We start from the raw sequence: 27,728 nt of genomic DNA on the forward strand, positions 1-27,728 counted from the left end.
TACAGTTTGTTAATGGAATGGAGGGCCAGAGTCATTGAAGGGGGAGAGAAGAGGGAGAGATGATAGAATTATTTTTTAAAAGATAGTGAATAGGGGGCAGCCAGATGATGCAATGGATAGAGCACTGGCCCTGGATTCAGGAAGACCTGAGTTCAAATCTGGCCTCAGACACATGATACTCACTAGCTGTGTGACCCAGGGCAAGTCACTTAACCCCATCTCCTTGCCAAAAACAAACAACAAAAAAACAATAAAAAAAAGATAGTGAATAATTTTTTTTAAAGTCCTACAGTGTGTCAAATTCAGAAAGCCCAAACTTTGTATTTGTGTTATTGGTTCATGTTTTTGATGATGAGTTTTGTTTATCCTAAATCCTCAGGTTTGCTCAAGCCATAGCATAAATATAAAGCAAATTCTATTTGGTCAGTGTTTGTCAATAGACATTAAGCCCTAGAGGTAGATTTTTTTTTTTCTAGTTGTCCAGCAGGAAAGATCTTTTTTCTTTTCTTTTACCTCCCACCTTTTATTGTTTTGGCATTATCTTTCTGGAGGATGCCACTTTTAGTGAATGATATGAAACTATAGCAAGAGTCAACGTTTCTTGTTGTGGAGCAGGATTCCTGCAGGGCTTACTTTATGACTGGCAAAGCCATTTTCTTCATAGTGCATTAAAACAGATTAGGGCCAGTCAGGGAATCAACTCATTTGTCCTTAGTGCATTTTGCCATTTCAATTGGTAGTGCTTATTTCTGGTTCATTCAGAAAGCTTTTTAAATATCAAATTGTATTTATAATGTAGTAATTATGAATAGAGACTATCAGGATTGTGTCTGATTTTCCATATTCTTAATCATACAGATAACATGACAAAGCAATATTGGATCAGATGATCATTGGTCATTCTAGTTCCCTTTTCTGTTTCTGGTGGTGCCAATATCATATAGTTGGCTTCCAAACTAAAGCTGACATTAAAGATGTATCTCTGACTTCTTTGATTCTTTGAGTACTCTGTTGTGAGTCTATTATTATAATTTTTGCCAAAATATTTATTCCTTAAAATTATTTATCATTTTTAGCTTGTATCCCCTCCTGGAGGGAATTAATTTTGTAAATATATATACTGAACAAAATAATGCTTCTCATTTTTTCTTCATTTCTTTGAAATTTGAAAAGATTCTCTGTATTTCCAATATTCACAAATTTAGGGAACAAATCATTAAATTCTTGGATGTTGTACGGTTTGTACGTGTTTCATTGGTATAGAAGAAACTCCTTTTATCCAAACTAATTAGCAACTTGTCTGTAATTTACAGTTTTAGAGAGCAACCTGGGCCACTAAAAGATTTAGTTACATGTAAAGTCATACAGCTTGTTTGTGTGAAAGGCAAGACTGAACTCAGGTGTTCCTGCTTTAAGGTCAGCCCTCTGTCCACCTTGTCACACTACTTCTTTGGCTAGTTATGCTCTTCAGGAATTTTTAAACTTTGCTCTCAGCCTTTGTTTTTCTAGACCAAAGCATCCCAAATTTTTGTTCTTTTTTTTTTGCTTGTTTTCTTTTTTAGTTTTCTCTAATAGTGGAATCATGCCATCTGCATGATCATTTAAGTTCTTTTCTTGGGCTCCTCCTGTTAGTTCCATTATGTCTTTATGTTTTTCAGATGTGGTGTTGAGAAGTTCACACAGTATTCTAAGTATGCTATTCTGCGTGCTTTTTATGAAAGCATAGGTTAATGTTCTCCTTTTGGACAATACCCAACCATTAAGGACTCTTTTGGGTCACAGTCGCATGCTAGGCTGATATTTTCAGGAACCTGTCTCTAATGATTGCTGGATACCTTTCCTAAGTTGTAAATTTAGGCTAACATCTCATAAATATTATGAGAATTCATTTTCTCAAGACAAATTGCCTTATACTTGTCCAAGTTGAAGTCTAGCTGCAACTTTTCTTTCTCTTCACACATTTTTTTTAGTTCTTTTCTTTAGTTGTTCTATGTTAATTTGTAACTTAGCTACCTGTGAGCTTAATTATCAATAGACTTGGAGATTTTCTTTTGAATTTTATCTGCCAAATAGTTTATGTTTACTAAAAAGCTCCTTAGGGACTAGCACTGTATACATTTTCCTGTTGAGGAGATGCACCATTTATCCCTATACTTTTGTTTCCATCTCTAAGGCAGATCTGTATTCATGACTAAATGTTTTTTTCATGTTCATGGCAACTACTTTTTAAAAAACCATCTTTATTGGGAAACTATCTGAAGGCTCTTTGATAACTGAGTAATTTAGTAAAAAGAAAATTGTCAAATATTAGTTGATTTCCTAATATGTATATGTTACTGCATTGAGGCCTGAAAGAAGGGAATATAAAATGTAGTCCTTATACTCAGAGTGTGTAATATGTTTGGAGAAATGTTTTAAATGTAGGAAAATATACCTATTGCTATGTTCTAGATAAGTATCATAGATAATAAATGCATTGGGAGCTCAGAGGAGGGTGACATCACTTTGAGTTGAGGTACCCAGGAAACATTTTAAGGAAGAGCTGGGATTTGAACTGAGTCTTGAACAATGACTAGGATTTTGATAGATAGATAGAAAGAAGGTTAAAAAATGGTGGAGGAATGGCATTAAACTTAAGTGCACAACTGGGAAATTCAGAGTCCTTGGATAATGAGCAAACCAATCTGACTGAATTTTAGAGGGCCTGTATGATGAAGTAAAGTATGATAAAGAACTGCAATGGTAGATTTAGAACAGATTATAAATAGCAATGAATGCCTGGCTAAGGGACTTGGACTTTATTCTGTAGCTTCCTCATCAGTTATACCTTGTTCACGTGCTTACTTACCCCCCAATTAACTCCCCTTTACTCTGTGTTTCCTCTTTACCAGTGTAGTATACTGACTTAAATATTTAGTGATATTGCCCTTTTTTTGTTCATACTTTCTACTAGTTTACTAAACATAGAAATTAGTCACTGTCTGTAATTCCCAAGGGCCTCTCAATAGTCATTATCCTAAATGGGAGTCATACTGGAAACTGGACAATTTTCCAACCACAATTGCCATTTATTATGATAGATTACGGATTTTAGTTGCCAGTTTTGCAGCCTCATGCCTGAGTTCCATCAGAAATCTTGAGGGAATACCATCAGATTGTGGTAAATTATGTATGTCTCAGTTATCAAACAACTTAGAATATCAAGTGTTTACTAGTATTTTAGTTCTAGTTCTGCCATAACTAGCCTTGTAACTTGAGGCAAATTGCTCAGGTCATCGAGGTGCATATTCTCATCTATAAAATGAGAGGGGTGGACTAAATGATCTCTAAGGTCGTTTCCAGCTCTGACATTCTAAGCTTCTAATATATTTTACTTTACTTCATGATATCTGCTGCTGCAGAGGCCAAAAGAAAGAATTCGTGGAGTCTTTTGGCCTTGTATCCTCCTCAATACTCCCTTTTCGCTATGATTGTCAAGTTGTCCCTCTGATTGTCTAGCCAATTGGCCTTTGAATCTTTTTTAATCCACCTTGCTTTGCAAGGTTCCTGGTTATCTTAACTTCGGAAATCTTTCTGTTTGATAAAAAAAAAAGTTCCCCCTATATTAGCCTCCATTACCCATAAGAGGATTTTGCTTGAGCATGTAGTCTTTTTTGATCTATAATATACATTCTCATCCTCCTTGAGTCCTAGTAAGGTATTTTCTGTTTGCTTGTTTGTTTGTTTGTTTGTTTGTTAGCAGGGTGTTGACTTCATACTAGTTTAAATGTTTTTACTTTTCCTCCCCTAACTTACTAGTTAAAAAATAACATTTTTCATCCCTTTTTTAAAGTTTAGCAACTGTTATTATTTTTTAAAGTACCTGCCTTTCACCTGAATGTTGAACTTAATCATGTTATATTCAAAATGTCCACTATTTGTGGTGAGTAATGGCTCCCCAAATCCTTGTTGAACTAGCTCTTGTCCATTACTTAGAACCCTTTACTTTCATAGTCAATGAGGACAAAGCTTAAAATGATAAGCAATTTAATTAAACTTCTTTCTACCCCAATTATTGGGTTCAGGGTTCACTATTTGACAAAAACTGCTAGGAAAACTGGATGGCAATGTGTGCAGAAATTAGATTTAGATCAATACCTCAAGACATATACCAAGATAAACTCAAAATGGTCTAAATATATAAAAAGTCATATAAAGTAGTACAGAAGGGAAGAAATTACCCTTTGAAGCTATGACTAAGGGAAGAGTTTGTTACCAAAAAGAGAGGAAGGGATAGAGAGGATCACAGAAGAGAAAATGGACAATTTTAGTCATATAAAATTAAATAGTTTTGCACAAATAAATCAAATACAGCTAAGACTAGAAAGAAAAGAGTTAACTAAGAAAAAAAATCTTTGTGGCCAGTTTCACTGATAAAGGTATCATTTCAATTAATTTAAATTTATGAGAATAAGATCCATTCCCCAAGTTGATAAATGGCCAAAGTATACGAACAGACCATTCTCCAGCCATTGCTAGCCATGTGAAAAATTGCTCCACATCACTAACCAATAGAGAAATACAATAATTAGAGAAATACAAGTTAAAACAACTCTGAGGTTCCACATTATCCCTTCAGATTAGGAAAGTTGGCCCAAAAAAAAAAGGAAATGACCGATTTTGGAGGGGTGCTGGGAAAACAGGTACATTAATGCATTGCTGGTAGAGGCTGTGAATTGGTACTGCCATTCTGGAAAGCAATTTGGAGCTAGGCTTAAAAAGTTACTAAATTGTGCATACCTTTTGATAAAGAAATACCACAATTAGACCTTCACCTCTTAGAGATTAGAGAAAGAGATAAACATCCTATGTATACAAAAATATTTATAATTTTTGTGCTGATGAGAACTGTAAATTAAGGGAGAATCCATCAACTGAGGATTTGTTGTACAAATTATGGCATATGAATGTCTTTGAGTACTTGTGTTTGCTATGAAACAATGAAGAGGACACATTATAGAGAAACTTGGGAAGACTTATATGAACTGATGCAGTGTGAAGTGAACAAAACTAGGAGAACAATTTATACAGTATAAAAACAACAACACTGTAAAAAGTTTTGAAAAACAGGAATTTTGATCAATGCATGATTAGATCATGATTCCATAGGACCCACCTTTTGATTCCTTAAGACCCACCTCCTATCAGAGAGTTGATGAATTCAATATGCAGAATGAAGCAAACATTTTTGGACATGACCAATATGGAAATTTGAGTTGCTTGACTATGCATAATTCTTATAAGAATTTAGTTTTTCTTTTTTTCCTCCCTAGTAGAAATGAGGGGATGATGAGGAGAGAAATTAGAACATCAGAAAGTTTTTTTTTTAATGGTTTCTCTTGGCAATCAGCTGTACCTTTTTGGAGACAACATGTTGCTTTGATTTTTGAAAAATATTTGTTGCGTGGAAGAAGTTTGTTCATTCCATAGCTGTCCAGACCTAAGCATTTCTGAGGTGTACATCCATTTATGAATAAGAATTTATTCTCCATTCTTCTCCACTACCAACTTGATGCCAATGTAAGCATGACTGAAAGTTGTCTCCTCAAATAATAAATTCTTTAACTTTTTATTTTTAATTAAATTTTATTTTTTTAATTAACAAAAATCTGTTTTCTCTTTTTCCCAATCTACCTACCCAACTGATGAAAGAAAAACAAAACCTGTATTACAAACATGGAGAGTCAAGCCAAACAAATTTCTTCATTGGCCATGTCCGTATACTTACACCTCTCTGACAAGAGGTGAGTGCTATTTTTCATCGTTAGTTCTCTGGAATCATGGTTGATCATCATGCTGATCAGATTTCCTAAGTCCTCTATCCCCTACCTACCAACTTCTGATTGTTTTTCTTTAGGTATATATTATGCTTTTATCTTTCACCCTAAATCCTTATGTGGTAATTGAAAGGTAGAACAATCTATAGTAACAATTACAATGAGGGAATAGAATTTTGGAGTACTCTACTAAAAGAAACAAGTTTTATTATTGAGTCCTAGGAAATAAGTATTTATTTGCCATCTAGTATTATGTGTCAGTATGCTTTTCAAGGAGAAAGAGGATGTATTGGATGGATTTATGATTATCTTTCTACATTAAAAAAAAAAGCCCATTTATTTAGTATTTGTAGTTTCCAAGTCTGGTTATGCCATTTGTTGTAGAGTAAGGCCTTCCAGTATTAGTATACAACAAATCATCACTTTTGTTTTTCTTTTTTTTATGTCTTTTTTTTTTTAACAGACTGTACTGAGGTGGAGCATTTTGTTTTGTTTAAGAGTCAAGGAAAAAAATCCCTGCTAGTGTTTAGAATTCAGCCAAATCCTTTGCCTTCTAGTTTCCATTTCCAATCTGTGCCTGAAAAGCTACTTAAGTGGATGGTTGAGGAGTTTAAAGCACTATGGAGTTGGTAAGCATGAAGAAAGGAATTAAGTTTGAGTTGGAAAACCATAAACTAAATACCAAGTTTGAGGATTATTATTATAATTACCTTTCTCCTGTAGGGATCCCCTGGTGAATTGTTATAATATAATATGATAATTTTGTGGAATGAGCATGGGGGCATTTATTAGGACCAATACCAGCTTGCTCCCTAGAGTTGAGGATAGCTGGTTTCTCACCAATCTAACTGTATCATTGCCTTCTTTAATCTTATAGAAGGCTTTATATCTATTTTATGAAGAAAAGTGATAGATTGCATGAGCTAAATCAAAATTAACACATAACACACTCACTTGAATTGAGCACCATTCATGCTTTAACCTCCCTGGAAAATGTATGAGTATGTATGTGTGGATTAGTTAGTTTCTTCTCTTTCTCCCTAAGCTAACTAACCACAGCCTTCACCCACCAAATGGATTTTATAAGGCAGAACCATGTCTGATAAGAAAAAGTTCTTCCCCTCAGAGGGCAATTTATTAACTAATAGTGTGTTTCTTTAATCTGTTATAACTCTGAAAGCAGTTATATAAACTTGCTTACTTAATAACTTAGCCAAAAAAATTGTTTTACTTATTTTTTTAATCACCATTAGCAATATCTTCTATATTTCTTTTATAATGGATATTGCTTACATGATGTGTTTGTACAGAATCAAGTAACTACTATAATACTTTTAAATTTTTTCATAAAAATGAATTTAATTTTTTTACACAGTATATTTCTCTATTTTGCAGGATCAGCTGCCCTTCTATCATTGCATACTTAAATACCAAACAACACAATCACCAAAAAGCTGCATAAAATTATGGTGTATATAAAAAGTATACAGGATCTGAATTTCAGAAAATATAAATGTATCTACTTCCACTTTGGTGTTAGATTGGTGTGTTCTCTTAAGTTTGTCCAATAGAGTGACCAAAATAAAAGGAATTTCTCCACAGTTTATGACTATAGGTGTTATATTATAGATGCCTTTTTTTCTCTAAGTTCCATTATTGATTACAACCAGTTTTCAAATGATATGGCCTTATTATTATCCTTACAGGTTCCCAGTTAGTTCTACTTTATTCAGTCAGGTAAATGGCAACTCAAAGTCGTTTTGAATTTTTTATTTCTGTTAATGGAAACATGATTCTCTTCTATGCTAACACAGAATTTGACACTAGATCAGGGATTCTTAATCTGGATTCATTGGACTCTTTTTTTTTTTAAAGAGAACATTTCAATAACTGCATTTCAATATAATTGTTTTCCTTTGTGATCCTATGTGTTTTATCTTATTCAGTGAAAAACATTATTCTGAGGAGGGGTCCCTGCGTGTCACTAGGCTTCGAGCAAGATCCATGATTTTTTTTTTTTTTTGGCTAGGCAGTGGTGTTAAGTGACTTGTCCAGGATCACACAGCTAGTAAGTGGTATGTGTCTGAGGTCAAATTTGAACTCAGGTCCTCCTGAATCCAGGGCCGGTGCTCTATCCACTGCTCCACCTAGCTGCCCCTAGCAAGATCCATGATTCAAGAAAGTTTAAGAATCCCTGCCCTAGATTATTATTCTTCTGCATTATACCTGGTACTTGTATTTATGTACACAATTCCATGTTCTGTGTTCTATGAGGCCAGCTATACTGTATTATTCTGTGTCCTCGACAGTACCTTGTTTATAATTGGTGATCAATAGCCATTTGATAAAGAAACAAAGTAGTCGAATCCAACTAGTTGAATCCTTTTCATATCACCCAAAGTGCTTACTGTTTCAGATAATTCTGACTCTCATGGCTAATGACTATTTGGGGCTTTCTGGTTTCATTGTTAAGTTTATGGTTCTGTTCATTCTAGAACCAGGTAAATTGCCAAACACTTTTCCTCTTTTCTACTTCCACTTTCTATCTAGTCTCATAATTTTAAAAAATGGAACATTATATATATATTTTTAAAATTGTTGGACACATTTTCTGGATCCATAATTTTACAAATCCCACCTCAGACACCAGCTCTGTGTCTCTACCAAGTCACTTCTTGGTATCTTAGTTTTCTCATCTGTAAAATTAGGATGTTGGACTTGGTGGCACCTTAAGGTCCCATCTACCTCTAAATCTGTGCTCTATGATCCTGTAATTTCACCCCAGCTAGATCTTGAGGTTCCTGTATCTACTTGTATAGATTGCAGACTACTGTTACTTCACAACTAAAGTATAACACCTCACTTTAAGGAAAGCCAACATATGGCTGTGAAATTCTTGAAATTTCCTGAGGCAAAAGATATAGGAAAACTCAGGAAGAGAAACAGGAATAACCTAAAATGGCAGAATAGGTTGGTACTACACGAACAGCTGAAGTCTAAGAGCTAAGATGGGGAAGAAGACTAGTTGCCTAGTTGTATGAGATTATAAAGCCAAGAGTTCCAAACAGAGAATTAGCTATATGACTCAACTTTATTCCCCTAAACATCAATCTTTTTGATTTAATTCCTTTCATTTCCCATCCCTGACCAGTACTAACATGCTGCTGTGGTCATAAATGGGATTCACCAAACCTCTTTTTGATTCTTCCATGGAACATATTTTATGTATAATATCTTCATATGAGGACTATACTTTTTCTATTTCCATCCTTTAAATCCATGAATGTTGAATATAGAACATATCCCTTCTCTGTCTCTTTAAGAAAAAAACTGGGTAGTAGTCAATTAACAGGAACTTCCTTAAAAAAAATACTTAGATTCAGTTGATCAGCTCTGTTAGGTGCTCTGATTTAAAAAAACAACTCCTTAAACCCCAAGGAGATGAAACAATATCATTCATGGTGCTGAGTGTCTAATGAAAACCCTGGACCAAAAAGGAATAAACATATTCTGAATTATAGCAAATCAAGAAGTAAAATAGTTTTAAATGGGAAAACCCATAGAAGAAAAGACCAAGAATGGTATGTGTTAGCAAGAAATTAAACCCTTCTGTTTTCTCTAAAATCAAAACAATTTGATTCACTTCCAAGTAAGAGTGTCATTGTCCAAGAGGATGCCAGACACCATGAGTTTGAAGAGATGACAGTGTGCAAATTGGAAAAAATCATAGAAAATACATTCAGGTAAACCAAGCCATTTTTTAAAAAACTTCAGCAGAAAGTCCAGTTTCTGAGCAATTGACAGAAACTAACTCCAAGCTAACAAACAGCTAATGAAGCTAGAGATGTTGGTTCAGTTTTCAAGAAGGAAAAGAAGCTGAATGGCTTAAAAAGACAGAAGCACAGTCAACTTTAAAGTTGGGAGACAATGATAATAGACCAAGTAGGAGTTGGCTACTGTTTTTGAGAATTAAAAGAGCAAACTGAAGAAAACCATAGTATTTTTTAATATAAAATTGGTTAACACAGATCTTTTAACTGGAAGGAAGAGTTGTCCCACAGTGATAGCCAACACACATAGAGTGGGGCTTTATTTTCCCTAATTCACATTGAACTGTGGGATATTATAACAAAATTTTTAGATATAAAGATAAAAGTGAAAATTGGAAAAGAAGCAAGTTTGAGTATGAAACTAAGCATGCCCCTACATTCAAGATATTAACACAGGAAATATTAAACAAAAAAGAGGAGCTGAAAGAAAACACACACACACACACACACACACACACACACACACACACACACACACGTCCTGATGGCTACCAAAGTTAAATTCTCTTGGGACTTTAGTTTTTCATCATGTGTTCTGCAAAAGGAGGAGTGCATTTTGCAGAGAATTGTGCAGAGGAATGTGAAATGCTTAAAAAAAAATTACAGCACTCCCACGAAACTTGCTATGGCAGGAAGAAGAAAAAGGAGAAGGGAAAAAATATAGCCTATAAAATAAGAATAAGAGACTTTCCACTATATTTGTGGTTTTATAAAACACCACTTGGTTTTTTTGACTCCTAGGTGCTTCAGAAGTACCTCAAGTAAAGAACTTGGTTCAGAGGTTCCACATTTCTTTCACTGTTAGAAGTTTATTCATATAGTTGTTGATTTGAGTCAAATGTACTTTGTAGGGCATCAAGGTTTTGCTGCTACAATTTATATGGCAAAAGGAATAGAGTAGTATTTTTTTTTTTTACGTAAGAAATGGGAAGTTGCTTTTACTTAGTGATTAAATCTAGAGCTCTCACTTCTAAGATCTTAGTTCTATAAATAGAGTTGCATTCAAATATTAGCCTGTCTTATTCTAAGAATGGTTTTTGCTACCATCATCGTTACCACATTGAAGGCTTTTTGGTAGTTCACAAATGTCCTTTCACAAATGTCACAAATGACCTTTATATCCTTTACATCAATGGTGTCAAACACGGAAGGGAGGGGGCGGCACTAAACCATGCATAATAAATTCTGTGGGTTGCATACTGACTTTAAATCTCAAATAAACATTATCTATGTTTTATTATATTTTATTTATTTTGTTAAATATTTTCTAATTACATTTTAATCTGGTTCTGACACTAGGGAGTGTTACAGGCTGCCTATGGCCCAAGGGCAGGGCAGTATGTTTGATATCTACGCTTTATATTATTATCAGTGTTGTTAAATTTCATGGATTCCATCAGTTTGGTTTTTCAAAAAGCAATAGAATCCAATCTGCATGAGAGATGAAATTCTCTTTTTTCCCCTCATTGATTTGGCATGAGTGTAATTTGCATGAAAAGCTTAGAGATTTGTAAAAGGGGTTGTATAGGTTTGGAGGATTTTCATTTTTGAAAGAAAAGTGATTTTCAATTTTTTTTTTTACTTGAGGAATCACTCCCACCCCATGACTGCTTCATAAATTCTTTCATTTCTTGGAGTTTTTCCCTTTATGGACTTCATAGAGAGGCCTATCCTTAATTCACAGAATGTAAACACTGGAAAGGATCTAGGAGTCCATGTACTCCAAATCCCTCATTTTATAGACAAGGTACCTGAGGCCCAGAGAGGGTAAACAACTTGGCCCAAAGTCTTGGCACAACTTTTTGTACTCTTCCTTCTCAGCTTTTCCTATTGCTTTCATCTTGGTTATGTTTTCCTTTGTTTTATGGCTTCTCTGTTTTACTTTTCTCATAATGTTAAAATTATTTGATTTGATTGACTGATAGCTGAGATTTGCTTTTAATAAAGAGTTTTCATCATTTCTTTTGACTCTTTTCTTCATCCTTGGATTGGAGACCTTATGATTCTGATGTCAGCTATTGTCTCTGTATAGAATAGGGCTTTTTTTTTGTTTTGTTTTGTTTTTTGTTTTTTAAATGGGGTCCCTTGTGCTTCTCTTAAGCACTGTTATGTGAGAGACTATAATCACTCCAAAAAGTCAGGGTTCTGATCTCCTGATGCTGATTTTCTGATAGTAGTGTTATCAGAGAAGGATCACTTGATATGCTGGTTAACTCTGTAAATGTCATGGCTAGTAAAATTTAGATAACATTAGGAGCAATTTTAATTTTTAATAATTTTAAATTTAATTAAAATTAATTTTTAAAAAAATAATGCTTTGGGAGTACCTGAATTGATATAACTATCAAAAATAATTTTGCTTGAGATAGCAAAATGGTAAAAATATGATACTACTACAAAATGACATTTAGAAGAATTCCACATTTTAGACAACAGTAAGAAAATCCAGATTTTAGTCACAGTTCTACCACTTACAAACTGTTGAGTTTGGGTAGGTTTCTTCAGTAGGAAATCCTCTTTATCTTTTAATATGAATTCCTCTTTATTATATAATCTTCAACTAAATGACTTTAAAGGAAATTAAATTCTTCAAAATAGAGAAAGCACTGAAATGGAAGTATCAGGGAATAATAGCAGAGATTGATAGCTAACAAGCTAAGTTAATTGCGTGCATAGGTCATATATGTGGATCAGTCAGGTTATAACCATTCATTCAGCAAATATGTATTGAGTACTTGATTTTTGCCAATTGAGAGGTAAATCAGAGAGGCTATTAAAAAGCATATCCGGAGTTACAAAGGTAAACTTTGTGTACCTGGAATCTTCATGAATCTTGTTCAAGTCACCAGCATCTATTAAGTGCTTACTATGTGCAAGGCACTGACAAAACAAACACTAGTCCTTGCACTCAAGGAGCTTAAATATTTTTTGGAGTTGGGAAACAACATATGAACATATAAGTAGATGGCATGAAGAAGAAGGACTTTTAGAAGTCCTTCATCTTGAAGATTCAAAGAATGGGAGGTGAAGAAGTATATAGCAGGCTTACAGGACATCTTGTGAAAAGGCATGGGAGATAAGACAATTCTGTGAATTCAGGAATTCAGTAAGGAAGCCAGTTTGGCTAGAATATAGAATGTATGAAGAGGAGGACTGCGAAATAAATCTGAAAAGGTAGCATTTGTATTTTACTCTAAAGGCAACAGGGAACTTCCAAAAATTCTTGAGCCGGGGGGTTGGCATAGTTAGACCTGTGCTTTTAAGGAGATGATATTGATAACCATGTGGAGGGTAGATTGTAGAGAGGAAAATCTAGAGGTCTGGAGACTGATTTAAGAGCTTATTGCAATGGTGGAATGAATTATGAGGTGATAAGGACCTAAATCAGAGCAGCAGCCATGTGAATGGAGCAAATAATGTAAAGATTAAAATGATAAGATTTGGCAATGATTGGATGTGGAGGTTGAAAGAGAGTGAAAACTTGAAGATGGCTTGAAAGGTTAATTACTCTCTAATAATGTAATATTCTTATTATCTAATAGTAGATGATAGTAACTATAATAAATGGCCTATTGGAATAATTGTAAGAAAAGTACAAAGAGAAAATTTCAATTTTTTACTTACTATTACCCTGAACTTAACAAACATCAAATAAAATGGGTATTTCATATATAGAAAACAAAAAAGGAATTTACATAAAACTGTAGATCTCTATTGTATACAACTTGTGCTTTTTTTTTTTTAATCTATATAATATGTTAAACCTATAGCTTTGAAAGCTGCCCTGTTTGTTTGTGCGTCTTTCTGGACTTCTTTCTATTTTCTTCTCTGCATTTAAAAAAAAAAAAGACCCTTCCCTTCCCTTCCCTCCACTCCTCTCCATTCCTCCTCTTCCCCTTTCCTTCTTCTTCCTTCCTCTTCCTCTTACCTCCCCTCTCCTCCTGTCCCTTCCCATTTCCATCCTATTTTTATCTCTTCCTTTCCTTCCCATTCCCTTCTCTTCCCTTCCCTCTACTCCTTCCTTCTTTCTTTCTAACTACCCTATCTTTTATCTCCTTTACTCCAACCCCCACCCCCACCCACCTTTTGGAAGAGAAGAAGAAAAAGAAAGCCCTTGTGACAAACATACATAGTTAAGCAAAACAAATTCCCCCATTGGTTTTATCTGAAATATTTTCTTCTGCATATTGACTCTATTACCTCTTTGTCAGGAGGTGGCTAACATAGTTCATTTATTGGTCCTCAAGAGTCATAGTTGATCATTGCATTAATCAGATTTCTCAAGTCTTTCAAAGTTGTATTTCTTTATAATGGTGTTGTTAATATATAAATTATTATTCTGGTTCTACTCACTTCAGTCTGCGTCATTTTATCAAGTCTTTCCAAATTTTTCTGAAACCATCTTTTTGTTCTTTCTTCTGGTGCTATACCATTCTGTTACATTCATATACCATAATTTGCTTAGCCATTCCCCAGGAGATAGCCATTCACTTAGTTTCTATAGCTTTGCAACAACATCTTTGCTACTGCAAGTAGAGCTGCTATAAATACTTTTGTATGTATGATTCCTTTTCCTCTTTAATAGCCTGAAGAAAATTAACATCCCCCCCTTCCCACCCATTGTTACTTTCCATTAGTGTTCATTCTCGTAAATATTTATTTCATTTTGTAGGTGGATGAAAGAAATATGCCTTGGAGATTCAGATTGGCATCTTATCTATCTCTGACAATTTTAGCAAATTAGTCATTTTTTTTTTTAGTGAAAATGTAGTCTAGTCAGTCATTACATTTCCAGTGGTGCCAAATTCAAATAGAAACAGGGCCCATTAAACTATATAAGAATCTTTGCAGGCTGCATATTGACTGAGGAAACTATATATTACTATTTTCTATTTTCTATTTAATTTTTATATATTTTGTTAAATATTTCCAGATGACATTTTGGTCTGGTTCCACACTCCACACTCAGGGAGTGTTGCCAGGCATGTGTTTTGACACCTCTGTAGTAGACTATTCTAGTCTGTATTGATCTCTCACTCATCAGAAAAATGTCTTTTTTTTTTCTGAACCACTTACTTGGAAACTTGGTCTTGTATTGTCACCTTGTATTGTAATTTAAATACTTCATTATGTAGGATTTGTTTTCCCAAGGTTAGATGTTATGATCCTTCAGGACAAGAACTGTTTTGTACTGTTGCATCTTCCCCAGCACCTGGGTTGGGTAGGATCTATGATTTCTTCTGGTTGGGGAATTTAGATGAAGGGTAAAGTTATTACTTGAGGCATTATAAGATTAAATGACTTTCTCAGGGTCAGAAATAAATATCAGAGGCTAGATTTAAACTCTGGGCTTCCTGACTGTGAGTCTAGCACTTTGTCTCAACATGCTATGCTGCTTTGTGCAAACCAAGAGCATGAAATATATGCTATGTGTGTAGACATTTATATGTAATTAATTAAATTTTGTTTGGGTCCATGATTTCTTCAATGTAAGGAGCTCCTGATCAACTCCCTGTACTAATGCAGATCTATAAATATTCTACAACATCTTAGAGATTGCCCAGGGCATTGAGAAGTTAAGTAATTTGTCCAGGAGTTTTCTTCTTTCATGTTAGGTTGTCTTATTGGTCACTTTAGTAAGAATTAAAAACCTGACACTTATGCTTCTATCAATTGGGATCATAGACTTAAAATTAAAGAGGATTTAGGGATAATCTATTCCAAACTTCTTCAGTTTATAGGTGAGGAAATTGAGGTCCACAGGTTAAGTGACCTATTACCCGAATAGTAAGTAGCAGAACCAGGATTAAAACCCAGCTCTTTTGTTTTTTTCTATCATACCACATGACAACTCTGTGTCAGAGTCAACTCTGAAAACAAGCACTGAAATTATTCCAATGATAAATGTAGTTTGCAGGATGGTTCACCAAACAGGTGCTAAGAGAATCTTAGAACAGTTCAATGTTCTTTCTTTCTCTGTCCATTTCTTTTTGAGATTTAATTAACCTGCCATTTTTCCTATGCACTTGATGGTGTGAGTCACTAAATTATTTTTGAATTCAAGTCTCCCAGATGGGGAATTAGCCAACCAGCTTATAAGTTTAGTGGATAATGGCACATCTTAATGACTCCCTTGGAGACTGTTACAGGTAAGTAATTTTGTCTTACTAGAATAGGCATGTTTTTAGCAAAACTAACTTGGAGAGCATGCCTCTTAGTGATTTAAACAATGGCATTTGCATTGTATATGATACAAATTCAAAATGTCCTTAAATTTATGATTTAAAATGCACATGCATAGAAGATTGAATGTTAATCAAAAGGGTTTGGATATTAGGAAGAATTTTAATAGGTTAAGAACAACAAATTCTAAGTATCTGAAACAGTTTTTTTCAGTTTGCTTATTTCACATATTCACACATTGCACTAAAGTTTTTCTAACCAATAAGATTCATGAATTAGGTGACTCCATTATAATATATGGTTTGTTTTTGAGTCTTAGGGGAAATTAGCGTGAACTATACAGAGTATTTTTTTTAATTCTCTGAATTTATTTCAAATGATATGCTCCATTTGGATGAACCTGATTATATTGGACATTATTTTGAGAATAGAAAGGGAAAATCATTTTATGTCTAAAGTTATGTCATAAGCAAGAATAATTTTCTTTAAATAAGGCAAAAAAGAACACTAAGAACTCACTTTAAAATAATGTACAGTCTCATGCAGGGGGATACAAATTTGTTTAAGGGATTGGAGTTAGCCTCCCTAGATTGAATTTTTTGCAATAATAATAGAAAAAAATATATATACTTAACTCTAAAACACAGTTGGATTATCTATTGTGGTTTTAGGTAGTGTGGCTCATCCAAAGCAAAGCTGATCTAGATAAAATACTCAATCTATACAGTACCTCATGGTAAGTAATGAAAATATACTTTGAGCTCTTGGTTCCTTGGTTTCATTGATGTGGGTACTACTTCTATCAGCATATATTGTAATTCCTCCAGGCCTCTGTATTCTGTTCAATTCTTGTCTACATCTTTATCCACAGAAATTATAGGCCAAAATTTCTAAAGGGTCACTTTCTGATTCCTGGACCATTTTAGGGGTTAGAATGTGAAATTATTTGTTATCTCACTCACAATAAATGACTGACCCACTTCCTTTTCTGGCCATACACGCCATTGATGATATCTTGTATACTACTTCTTATATTCAATTCATATCTATTAATATGCTGTACAATGCTTATTCTCACTGTAATTCTTTCTGTTGATTTTTATTTTTCTGAAATCGTAGTATCCACAATTTGCCATTTGTGGTCACATTACACTTCTGAATATGTTCCTTATTCCTCCCCTTCCACCTTGCTCCAAGCAATCCATCCTTTCCAACAAAGATTTTAAAAAGAAAGAAGAAAAGTAGTTTCACAAAACCAACCAACACATCAACTATGACTAAAAGTATATGGATAGTCCATATCTATGATGTCCTATATCTGTAGTAATGGGAGGGAAGTATATTTTCTCAACTTTTGTCCAAGCTCAAGTTTGGTCATTATGATAATAAAACATTCAGATTCATTTCATTGTACTTGGTATTTGCAATGCTGTCATTGTCTGTATTGTTGTCTTGGTTCTGACTTTATATTAGTTCATGCAAGTCTTCTCATACTTTTCTGAATGATTCTTTTTCATCACTTCTTATGGCATAGTGATGTTTCATTAAGTTCCTTTATCCCAGGAGGATATTGACCTTAAATACATGAGCTTCTGCAGCAATGAACAGATTAGGAGTAACTGTTGAAAGCATTGTGCAATTCTATCCCAGTTTATCCCAATTCCTATTCAATTCCACATAGCTCATTGACCATTGTCATCTATAGTGCCTATCTATGGTGTACATATTAATACTTTAATAGAATAAACTGCTTATCCACCAATATGTCCTAATCTGAGTAGTGTGTGTTTTTCATCCACATAATTTCCAGTGTAGATTATTGGAACAGGCTCTTTTACATTGCTGTCAATTCTAAGAATTCTACTAAGAATGATAAGTATTCCAGGATTTCTTGAGGGTAGAAACCATGTTTTTGCCTTTTTTTTTAATAATCTTAGTCCTTAGGACAGTTTCTGGCACATAGTAAGAAATTAATAAATGCTTGTTGATTGTTAATTTAATTATTGGTGTATATGTTGGATATTAATCATAGAATATAAACTCCTTGAGGGCAAGAACTACTTCTCTTTATGACTTTTTATGTCCAATATTTTGATCATACTATCTATTTCATAAATATTTGTGAAATTGAATTGAATTCCACATGACACCCTTAAAGTATTTTCAGACAGCTATCACTTCCCCAGTAAGTTATCTTTTCTAAGCTAAATAAACCAATTTCCTTCAATTAATCCTAATTTGGCATGATTTCAAGCCATTCAAGCCACCCTCTTTTGCATACTTTCTGGCTTATCATTGTATTTCCTAAACTATGTCACCCAGAACTGAATACAATAATTCAAATATGATCTGACTAGGGCAGAGTACAGCTGGACTTTTACTTCCCTAGTTCTAGACACTATGTCTCTCAAATTGCCCAATCTTTGTTTGGTTGCCTTTATTGCACTGTGGATTCCTTGAGTTTGAAGTTTCCTCATATCCCAAAATATTTTCAGACAAATAGCTGTCTAACCAAATCTCCCGGAGGGCATGTCTTTGCATTTATATTTTCCCATGTAAAACTTCATTTTATTACCTTTAGCCCAACCGTCTAGCCTGCCAATATATTTTTGGATTCTGAATCTGTCATGCAACATGCCTGCTGTTCCTACAAACTTTATATCATCATCAGATTTGATCTTCATAATATATATAACATATGCATATACATACTATATATAAAATATACATGTGTATGTATATATTTTTCAAGGCATTTATTAATATTTTAAGCAGCAGAGATATGCAAAGACCCCTGGATCATTCCACTAGACACCCTTTTTCAAATTGCCAGCATGTGATTAATAGTGGTGACTCTTTTGCCATTAACCAGTTCTGAATCCATCTAACCACACTATCATATAGCTTACATCTGTGCATTTTGTCCAGAAGAGCAAATTTGTCAGATGCTTTGCTAAAATTTAGGCAATATAATAATCTACAGAATTTTCCTGATCTGCCAATCTGATATTCCAATTAAAAAAGTAAGTAGTGTTAGTTTCAAAGAGCTATTTTTATTAAAGCCAAGCAGGCTTTTGTGATCATTGGTTTCTTTCCTGTATGTTCACTAGCCATCCCTTTAATATTACATGATAGAATTCTGCCAGGAATTGAGTAAAGTTCATTGGTCTCTAGTTTGCACTCTCCTTTGTTCTGTTCTTTGAAAATCAAAACAGCATTAGCTCTTCTTTAGCCTGCAATACTTTTGTTCCTTCCTTCCTTTAAATCATAGATTTAAAATGGGAAGAAATTAGAGGACATTAAATCTACTCCTCTCATTTTACAAGCAAAATAACTGGGACAAAAAGAGGTTAAGTGACTTGTCTAGGATCAAATACCTAGTTGGTGTCTATGGCAAGATTCAAACCCAGATCTTGCTGACAAGTCCAGTGCCTTTTCCACTGTGTTATGATGCCTCATTCTGGATCTCAAAGATGATGGAGGCTCATCAATAATATCTACCGGTAATGCATGATACTGTTCATCTGTAACTGGTGACTTGAACTTATTAAGAGTATCCAAGTGTTTACCTTTGGTTTCAGCTCCTTGAAGTATCTTTATACTTTCTTTGGTTTCTGTACCTCCTTTGACTATTTATTAGCTGTTTATGTTCTATCCTTTCTGTCCAAAGGTTATTCTTCTTGCCAATGGAAACAAAAACAAATTTTCATTAAGGAGTTCTGCCTTCTCCTTTTATTATATTCCTATCCACCCTGAGCAACAGTGTCCTCCTCCCTTCTTTGGTATTTTCCTTTTCTCCATTTTAGTATTAAAAAGCTCATTTTTATTGTCTTTAGTATTCCTAATCAGTCTTAAGTTATTTTGAGTTTTCCTTGACACCATTCTTATAGGATTATATCATTCCTTGTTACTCATGCTTTGTTTGGTTTTGTTCTTGCTTCCATCTTTGGTTCATGTCTTTTTAATACCTAAGTTGGTGTGTGACTTCCCAGTGCATCAACATTGAGCTCTTTAAACAACTCTCATTTTCCCTTCTCATCAGAATTGCTTCTTTTTGTGCTTTCAGAATTTCATACTTAAGAACTTCCAATCTCTTCTGGGCTGGCATCTCTTGTAGAATTTTAAGCCAGTCAGATCTTAACTATATTTTTTTCTGCACCTTTTGAAATCAGCTTTTCAAAGCCTGGATATGTTTTATTTTTTGGAAATATATTTATGCAGAAAAAAATATAAAAAGGATTTGTACCCAAGTCCATTGTCAATGAGGAAACTTTTAGTCCTTTCCAGTAGGCTTCAACCTTTCCCCAAAGGACAGTCATATTATGAGATCACGCAGCAAGGAAGACAACTCAAGATTTGTTTTAAAATTTTATTACACTTTTCATCAAGTCCACATTATTTTACTATGCTACCTTTATTGAGCTTCATCAAGGATAAAGATCACAGATGATTCCTTCATGCTGATCACCACTCAGTTTCCAATTAACTACCCAATGTGACTTCACCTCAAAGTAACTTGCCACTTCACCCTGCCTGTTGTCTTCTACCTCCAGTCATTGATTTCTAACTGGTCTCTTTCTTTCCAGTGATCCAGTCAATTACTAGCATTTATTAATATGCTAGCATGTGCCAAGCACTGTTCGAAGAGTGCCATTCTTCTACTACGGATCTCACTAGCTTATCTTTTTAAAAGATTTTTATTGTGAATTCATCAGTGATCAATGATTACAAAGATTTGCAGAATAGGAAGAGGACCACATATGAAACTAAGAACTTCTGCCACACAGGCTTTTTTTTTTTAAAGAATATATAATTTTAACAAGGCAGTAACAAATAACTTTATTTGTTGCCCATTCTGCACTTCTCCTGCCTTATCTCTGTTCATCTTTTAAATGCCTTATTGATGTTCTTTTTTCATGTCTATTATTAGCCAACAATCCACTTCCCTCTACCTGAGTAGAAGCTCTCTCTTATGTATGTCTGATCAAGCAATACAGCAAATTGCCCATTTCTGAAAATGCATATTTGTTTCTATACCCCTAGTTTAGTCCCCCTCTGCCAAGAGGTAGAAGGTATGTTTCATCATCAGCCTTTTGAAGTCATCATTGGTTGATGCTTTGATCAGAGACTAGGGTGTATTTTTGATTATGCCCTAGCTTTACTCTCCTGTTTCACAAATTCTAAGCTGGGATGGCCACCTCCTCTGTAGGTTCCCACATTTTTAGTTTGGTGATTAGTTCCTTCCTTTGGCAAGATTTTGTTCCAGAATATAAGTTGCCTTTATTGAGTTTTCCACCTTTTGGAGTAGGAAACTATGATTCACAAGTTATTAACTGCGCAGCTTTTGTCAGAGAGAGACCTCCCTCAAATGTCTAGATAATTGGAGTCTGTAGTCATTGCTATACCATGCCTCTATGCTAGGCTTGTGATCTGTTTCCTGAATTATTCTTCAATACTCTGTTAATTTAGAGGCATCATACACCTTTCCTCTTCTTCCTACATTGTAGCTGCCCTTTATCGTATGAGGCAATCAACAAGCGCTTATGAAGAACTTGCTATGTACCAGACACTGTATTAAGTCCTAGGAAAACAAAGAAAAAATTAAAAAAAAGTCACTGCTGTAAAGAAGCGTATGTTCTATGGGGAAGGGAAGAAGTGTGTTTACATGTATTTAAAAACAAAATAAATACAAAATCATTTCAGAGAAAGGGGACTTACTACCAACTTAGGTGATTAGGAAAAGCCTTATGTAAGAAGAGATGGTACTTGGAATTAATGTTGAAGGAGACTATAGACTGTAAGACATAGGCAAGGCATAGTGGATTTCATGCTTTAAGAAGAAATATGGAATGTCATGTGTGGGGATAAGTCTGTAGGTAAGTTTGACTGGAATATAAAGTGTGTAAAGGAAAGTAATGTGTAATACATGTAGAAAATTCTCTAGCTTGGTAAATAATGTTTAAGCAGTTTTCTTCCTCTCAATTTCTTTTCAATTTAAAGCCATTTTTATTTGATTTCCAAGACTTCAGGCAAATATATTTTTGCCAGTATTTATTAGATGCTCTCATTCCCTGTCATGATTCCTGTGATGTATGTAACCTGTGGTCTGAAAATCAAAATTCCATTCTTAACATCTTTTTAATGAACTGCTCAATCCTTAAATGTGCCTCTCTCATTTGAAGGCCTTGATTTCAAGTGGCCATAGTGATAAAAGGATCATTTCATTGACATGCTATAAAATACTTACCAAGGACATTTAGAATTTCTTAAAGTGTGTCAAAACATCTCTCACAGAATTGCTTAGGCATAAGAAATTTCCTTGAAAAAATTAGTAAAGTTTGAATTGAGTTATGAGTTTGAACTGAAGAAATATGAAGAGTAAGAAATCTGCATCATGATATCATGGCTAAGGCTTAGCATGTGATTTTGAAGCTATAGTTAGCTAATTCTGATCAGAAAACTTTCAGTATCATATTCTATATGCTAAATTTATATCTGTAAGTCATTCATCTAAATGTTGTGTCAAGAGACATGTACTCCTAAGTAAAAATATTGTATTAAATAGTATTAAGTGTAGAACAGAATATTTTCTTGAAGTTTAAAGAGGTTTTAAGGTCTGTACTTATTTTATCCATTAGAATTTTAAAATTCATTTGATAATAGAATTATTTTATTTGGCATATAATAGCTATGTAGAAAAATCTCAGTATTTGATTTTGGATGCTGTTTATTTAACAAATAAATTTGTTGTAAGTAGCTCTTACATAAACATTTAAAATTGTCCAAAAACAAATGAAGAGAAAAGCCTAAAATTGATACAGAAAAATAAATGTGATTGAAAATAGATTTATGAGTTCATTATCCAGATGTTTTCTCACAGAAATTAGTTTTCTTGGTCGAACCATTTTTGTCCTCTTCGCTGGTGCTTTTAGTTGCCTTTTATTCTAATCCTCAATTTTTATTTATGTGCTTCAATATTTTGACTTCACTTTGATGATAATGGGAATTGGAGCTTTTTGTTGATAATGTGGAGACGTGGTTTGCTGTGGGAAGGTTAGTGTTTATCAGTATTTGAATTTTTTTTTTTGATGTGCACTGACTTGTCAGTAACATAGAACAGGTATGTTTGTTGGTGCCTACAAAAAATTTCCTTTGCTTTCTGTTTGAATTTTGCCATAGAGTTTACCCATCTTCCTTATTTTCAGACTGTTGTGATGGCATCTTCCTGGAGTTAAAATGGATTATGTTTTTTAAAATTGTTACAAAAAGATATAAGTAATAACCTTTCTAGTGATCCTAGTAATGTTTGTCATCATAAGATTGAACACAGGTGATGTTCATTTTAGTAACAGATTGTGTTCCAAAAGTTCACATTTTTAAGTTTGTTTTTTAGAAATCAAGCCACATTTTATTGTATTTGCAGTGTTATATGTGATTTGGCAGCCTTGGGACAGCCTACAAAAGCTTTCTTAATTCTAAATGTGCCTAAAAGTGTTGGACTGTATCAATATGCTATTAATTGCTATTGAACCAAAGCACAATGTGCAGTAATATTTCTGTAGGTGAATGATGCCTGGAGCCCATATGCCTCTCTACTTGCATGCTTCCATAGGTACCCCAGGCACACATTTCCATGTGCAGGATCTCATCATTTGAGCCCAAGCCCCCAAGGCAAGGCATTCGTTTGACCTCGGCAAGTTTGAAATTCATCCCTCCCACTCCATCTCTTTTGCTAATGGTCACTGCAGGCTTTAGGCCTCCAGTATAATATATGCAACTTGACTTATCAAAAAATTAATGGCTAAATATTACAGAAAATGTGCTTTTCTCACTCAAAATATTTTGTGATTACTTTTTCCTTTTCTAAATCTTCATTAACCATCCTTTTATTAATCTATTCTAGAGCAGAGGTTCCCAAACTTATTTGGCCTACTGCCTCCTTTTCAAAATATTACTCAGCGTCCCTCTAAAAATCTACTTTCTTTAACCCTTTAACGGTTTTTAAAAATTTGTATCATTTCAAAAAATATTAATTTTTTTAAATGAAACATCTTAAATTTAATAATTTATTATAAATTTGTGGGTTTTTCCTGCATTGAAATTTTGATGACACAGCATTGTGTCATGTAATCGAATGGTATCATATTATAAACAAGTCATTACATACACATATTCCTGCCGATGCACGCTTGCCAGCCAACACTTGCTTGTTAAAACCTGTCAGCACACTTGACCACTTATTGGTTATAACTTGAATTTTGTGTGTTTATTTGGAAAATAATATAATTGCTACCATTTTAACTTTGTTACACAACAGATGAAACATGTACAAGCAGTTTTCCAGAATTTTCTTATCTTCTTTCCTTATGCTTCCACTGCCTCTTATTTTTATTCAGTGCCCCCCCCCCCAGTTGCACCTGAAGCTACTACTGCACCCTCTCTCCCCCCGGCATTGTCCAGTGCCCCCTTGGGGCAGTATCACCCACTTTGGGAACCTGTGTCTAGAGTTTTGCCAGGAATCAAAATTAACTCACTGTGGCAAACTCGTAAGTCCAATGCTCTATCAAATGAGCCACCTCCCTGCCTCACAGTAAAAATAGTAAGAGGTTTTCCCTCGTTGTCAAGCTCTTGTAGGTCTTAGTTCTGCACTTCTGTAAAAATGCTCCATTTGTGACATTTTAAACTGGAACACTCAGCTTAGTGTTGTGATAAAAAACCATCTGTGTATTTGCAAAAATCTGAATTATATTCACTTTACCTTCCCTTAAGAATTATCATGGGTGTCAAATTGTTTGAACATACTGTGGTTTCTAGAAGGTTGTAATGATGATTTGTTTCTCTTGTGTAAGACTTTTGGTTTAGTTGAGAGGTTTGTGAGTTGAAAGATATGATGGTGAACAAGGCCTAAATTTTAACAGAATTTCTTGCAAGACATTTTGAAAATGCCAAATGACTATTAATTATCATGAAACTCAGGGACTTTAAATATACTCTATGAGTCTTGATAGATGAAATAACAATCTTTTATTTTATGTACTGTTTCAGCTATGTTATATAAGAGAACAGCATGTAAACTTTTTTTTTTTTAATCTGTCTTTTGCATAGGTCCAACTTGGCCAAGTAGAAATCAAATGTCCCATCACAGAATGCAATGAATACCTAGAGGAAACAACTGTTCTATATAACCTGCCACACGATGATGTCATCAAATACAAGTACTTCTTGGAACTCAGCCGTATTGACTCCAGCACCAAACCATGCCCTCAATGCAAGCACTTTACAACCTACAAGAAGAGAGGACATGGTCCAACCCCTACCAAATTGGAAAACAAATACAAAGTGAGCATGCTCACCAGAGCTATGCATTAGATGTCACATGATAGGAGCAGCCAAAGTAGGACAGCATGTGGTGGGCATTAAGTGGGCTTTCTTCTCTTACTGGAGCCTAATGTAAGCTATGTTTTAGAATATGGTTCTGTAGTCCTATATCCCCGCATAAATATTCAAGTCCTGGAACGATTTCATATATTTGTGGGTGTAATCGTGGTTATATTTTACATACACATGATTCAGACACTTTATTTGTCCATTTTACCTTAAGAAGGTCAAGAATACATAATATATACAAAATTAAAGTCTAATATTCAGAGTAATAATAATGTACAATGTTTAAGTCCTCTTGCACCCATATATGCTAGGCTATTTTCACTGGTCTACCTATGACTCAGTTATTTTGACTATGGCCTCATCTAAATTTACCCAAAGTAGTAGAAGCCTTTTATAAACTTTGTGCTGTTTAAGCAAAATGACATAATGAAGGTCTCTTTGTATTTTTAGGTAATTGTTAGAACATCCTATATTTTGGGAGGAATTATAGCATTCACCAAGCAGTTTATACGTGTTTCACGTTTGGGATGGTGTATATAGTGAGTTTGGTAAAGGCCATTAAGGTCTCATCTGTCTTTGAAGTTGTCTACTATAATAAATAAACTGATTAAGATAGTTTTAGTTCTTATACAGTCAGTCATGTTTATGTTATTATTACTTAATGTATGGCACCTGATGGATGATTTTATTAATTTTGTTTCTTAATAATTCCCAATAATTGTGTGTGTGTTTTTTTAATTAACAAATTGTCCAGCTAAAGATAATGCTGTGATGATGATTTTAAACAACTGAACTAATATTACAAGAATAGTTTTTCTTCGACTCTGACTTAGAATTCTTTTATTCTACAACTTCATTCAAATTCATTTTATTAGGACTAATTTTCCTTATAAATATTTGCATTCTGCAGTTTGCAACATTTAAGTGATTTCCTAAATTTTAGAACCTATAATGGAAGACTAAAAATTCAGATCCAATCAATTTGTGATGTACACTTTTTCAACCACTCAATACATGATTCTTATTGAAGGAAGAACTTGGAATTTTTATTTTTACATAAAGAGATGATAAGGGGGGAGGTGTTATAACAATAGAATTTTGCAGATATCACTTCAGTCAAGATCACTCAAATTATCTTATGGTGGAAATTTTTCCCAGTTTAATTATTGAAAGGGAAATATGAAGAAGGTGTCTTGATTCCATTCACATTGCTAGAGCTAAAATTTCTATTTAATTTTCTATTGAATTCTATTGAACTTCTTTTTTGAGTTAAGGGCTTTTGGTCTATGTGTTATTTAGTTGCTGACCTTCTCTCCACTCCTATTAGAATCTAGTAAGTATTTTGTGGGTTGGTTGAATGAAAATGGGATTTAAATGGAGCCAGACTTGGTTTTTTTAGGTTTAGACATTTTTCTTCTTAGTAAAAGAAGGGAAATATACTTTCATGTCAGAAGGAAACAAGTACCATTTTACATATTTTCAAAATTAAACTTATTTCAAGTTTTTGTGGGAAAAATTGAAGAACTCAGTACAATGTACAAAAACAGTGCATCCTCCATTGAATTGAAGCCAGAATATTTTAGGAAACATGGTGTTGTTATTCTTTTTTCATCTTTGTGAGAGAGCGAGAAGGCCTATTAGTAACTCCAGTTGGAAAATGACCAACTCCTGTTCTCTGAAATATGCATAGTACAGGGAAATTTGTGGATGAATTCAGCTTTTCCTAAAGAAAATAACAGTCTTACTGTTATGGTTTCTGCTATTATTAATATACTTAATTTTACATAATATTGTTCTCCAACCAGGGAACTCAGCAGTTTCTAAGTATGTAATTCATTCTTTGTATAGCTAAATCATGTAAGGTGGGTAGATGGCAGTAACCATATTATCCAAACAAAATAATTCTCTAAGCTTGTTTAATAAGTGACAAAACTGGGCACAAAACACCATCCTCCTCATTTCCATTTCTATCCCCTATCCAGGTACTCTTCTGATTGCCATTGGTAGGAAGAGAGAAATTGGCTTTTTTTGAGACTGGATCTCCCCATCTGGCCCAGGTTGGCAGTACAGCAGCCAAATGGGTCCAATCCCAATACTGATTATCACAGGGGCTTTGATCTCCTTTGTTTTCTAACCCCTTTTTAGGCAGCTTGATGCTCCACCCCATCAGCTCCCAGACCCTCATTATATTAGTGCCAGATTTAGTGTGGACACTGAATTGGCTTAGCCTGTTGCCCATTAAAAATCCAAGTTGATCTTCCTGCCTCACCCTCCCCAGTAGTAAGGATTACAGGCATACACCAATACTCTTAGCCCAATATCACTGTTAATTCATAGTATATTACATTTGAGAGCACTGCATTTCAGCAATATTAATTTGTATTATTAACATTATTTAAATTGCTATGGACAGTGCATCTCTTGGATCCTCTGAAAGCACTTTAAATCCTGTTGCAGTATTTCCACCAACCCAATGTGGACTTTTTTTTATTCATCAATGAAAATCGATGTA

The 27,728-nt window shown here is 34.1% G+C and overlaps 1 protein-coding gene across 1 annotated transcript in view; it reads left to right on the forward strand.

The window, feature by feature from the left end:
- RNF217 (ring finger protein 217) overlaps positions 1-27,728 on the forward strand; it is a 133,626-nt gene that overhangs the window by 61,378 nt on the left and 44,520 nt on the right. Inside the window, exon 2 of the mRNA XM_027848639.1 lies at positions 24,935-25,168. Coding sequence (XP_027704440.1) covers positions 24,935-25,168 — 234 coding nt within the window. The remainder of the gene's footprint in view (positions 1-24,934; positions 25,169-27,728) is intronic.

This window comes from Vombatus ursinus, unplaced genomic scaffold (assembly GCF_900497805.2).
Source record: "Vombatus ursinus unplaced genomic scaffold, bare-nosed wombat genome assembly UNPS02006779.1, whole genome shotgun sequence".
In the NCBI taxonomy this organism is placed as follows: domain Eukaryota; kingdom Metazoa; phylum Chordata; class Mammalia; order Diprotodontia; family Vombatidae; genus Vombatus; species Vombatus ursinus.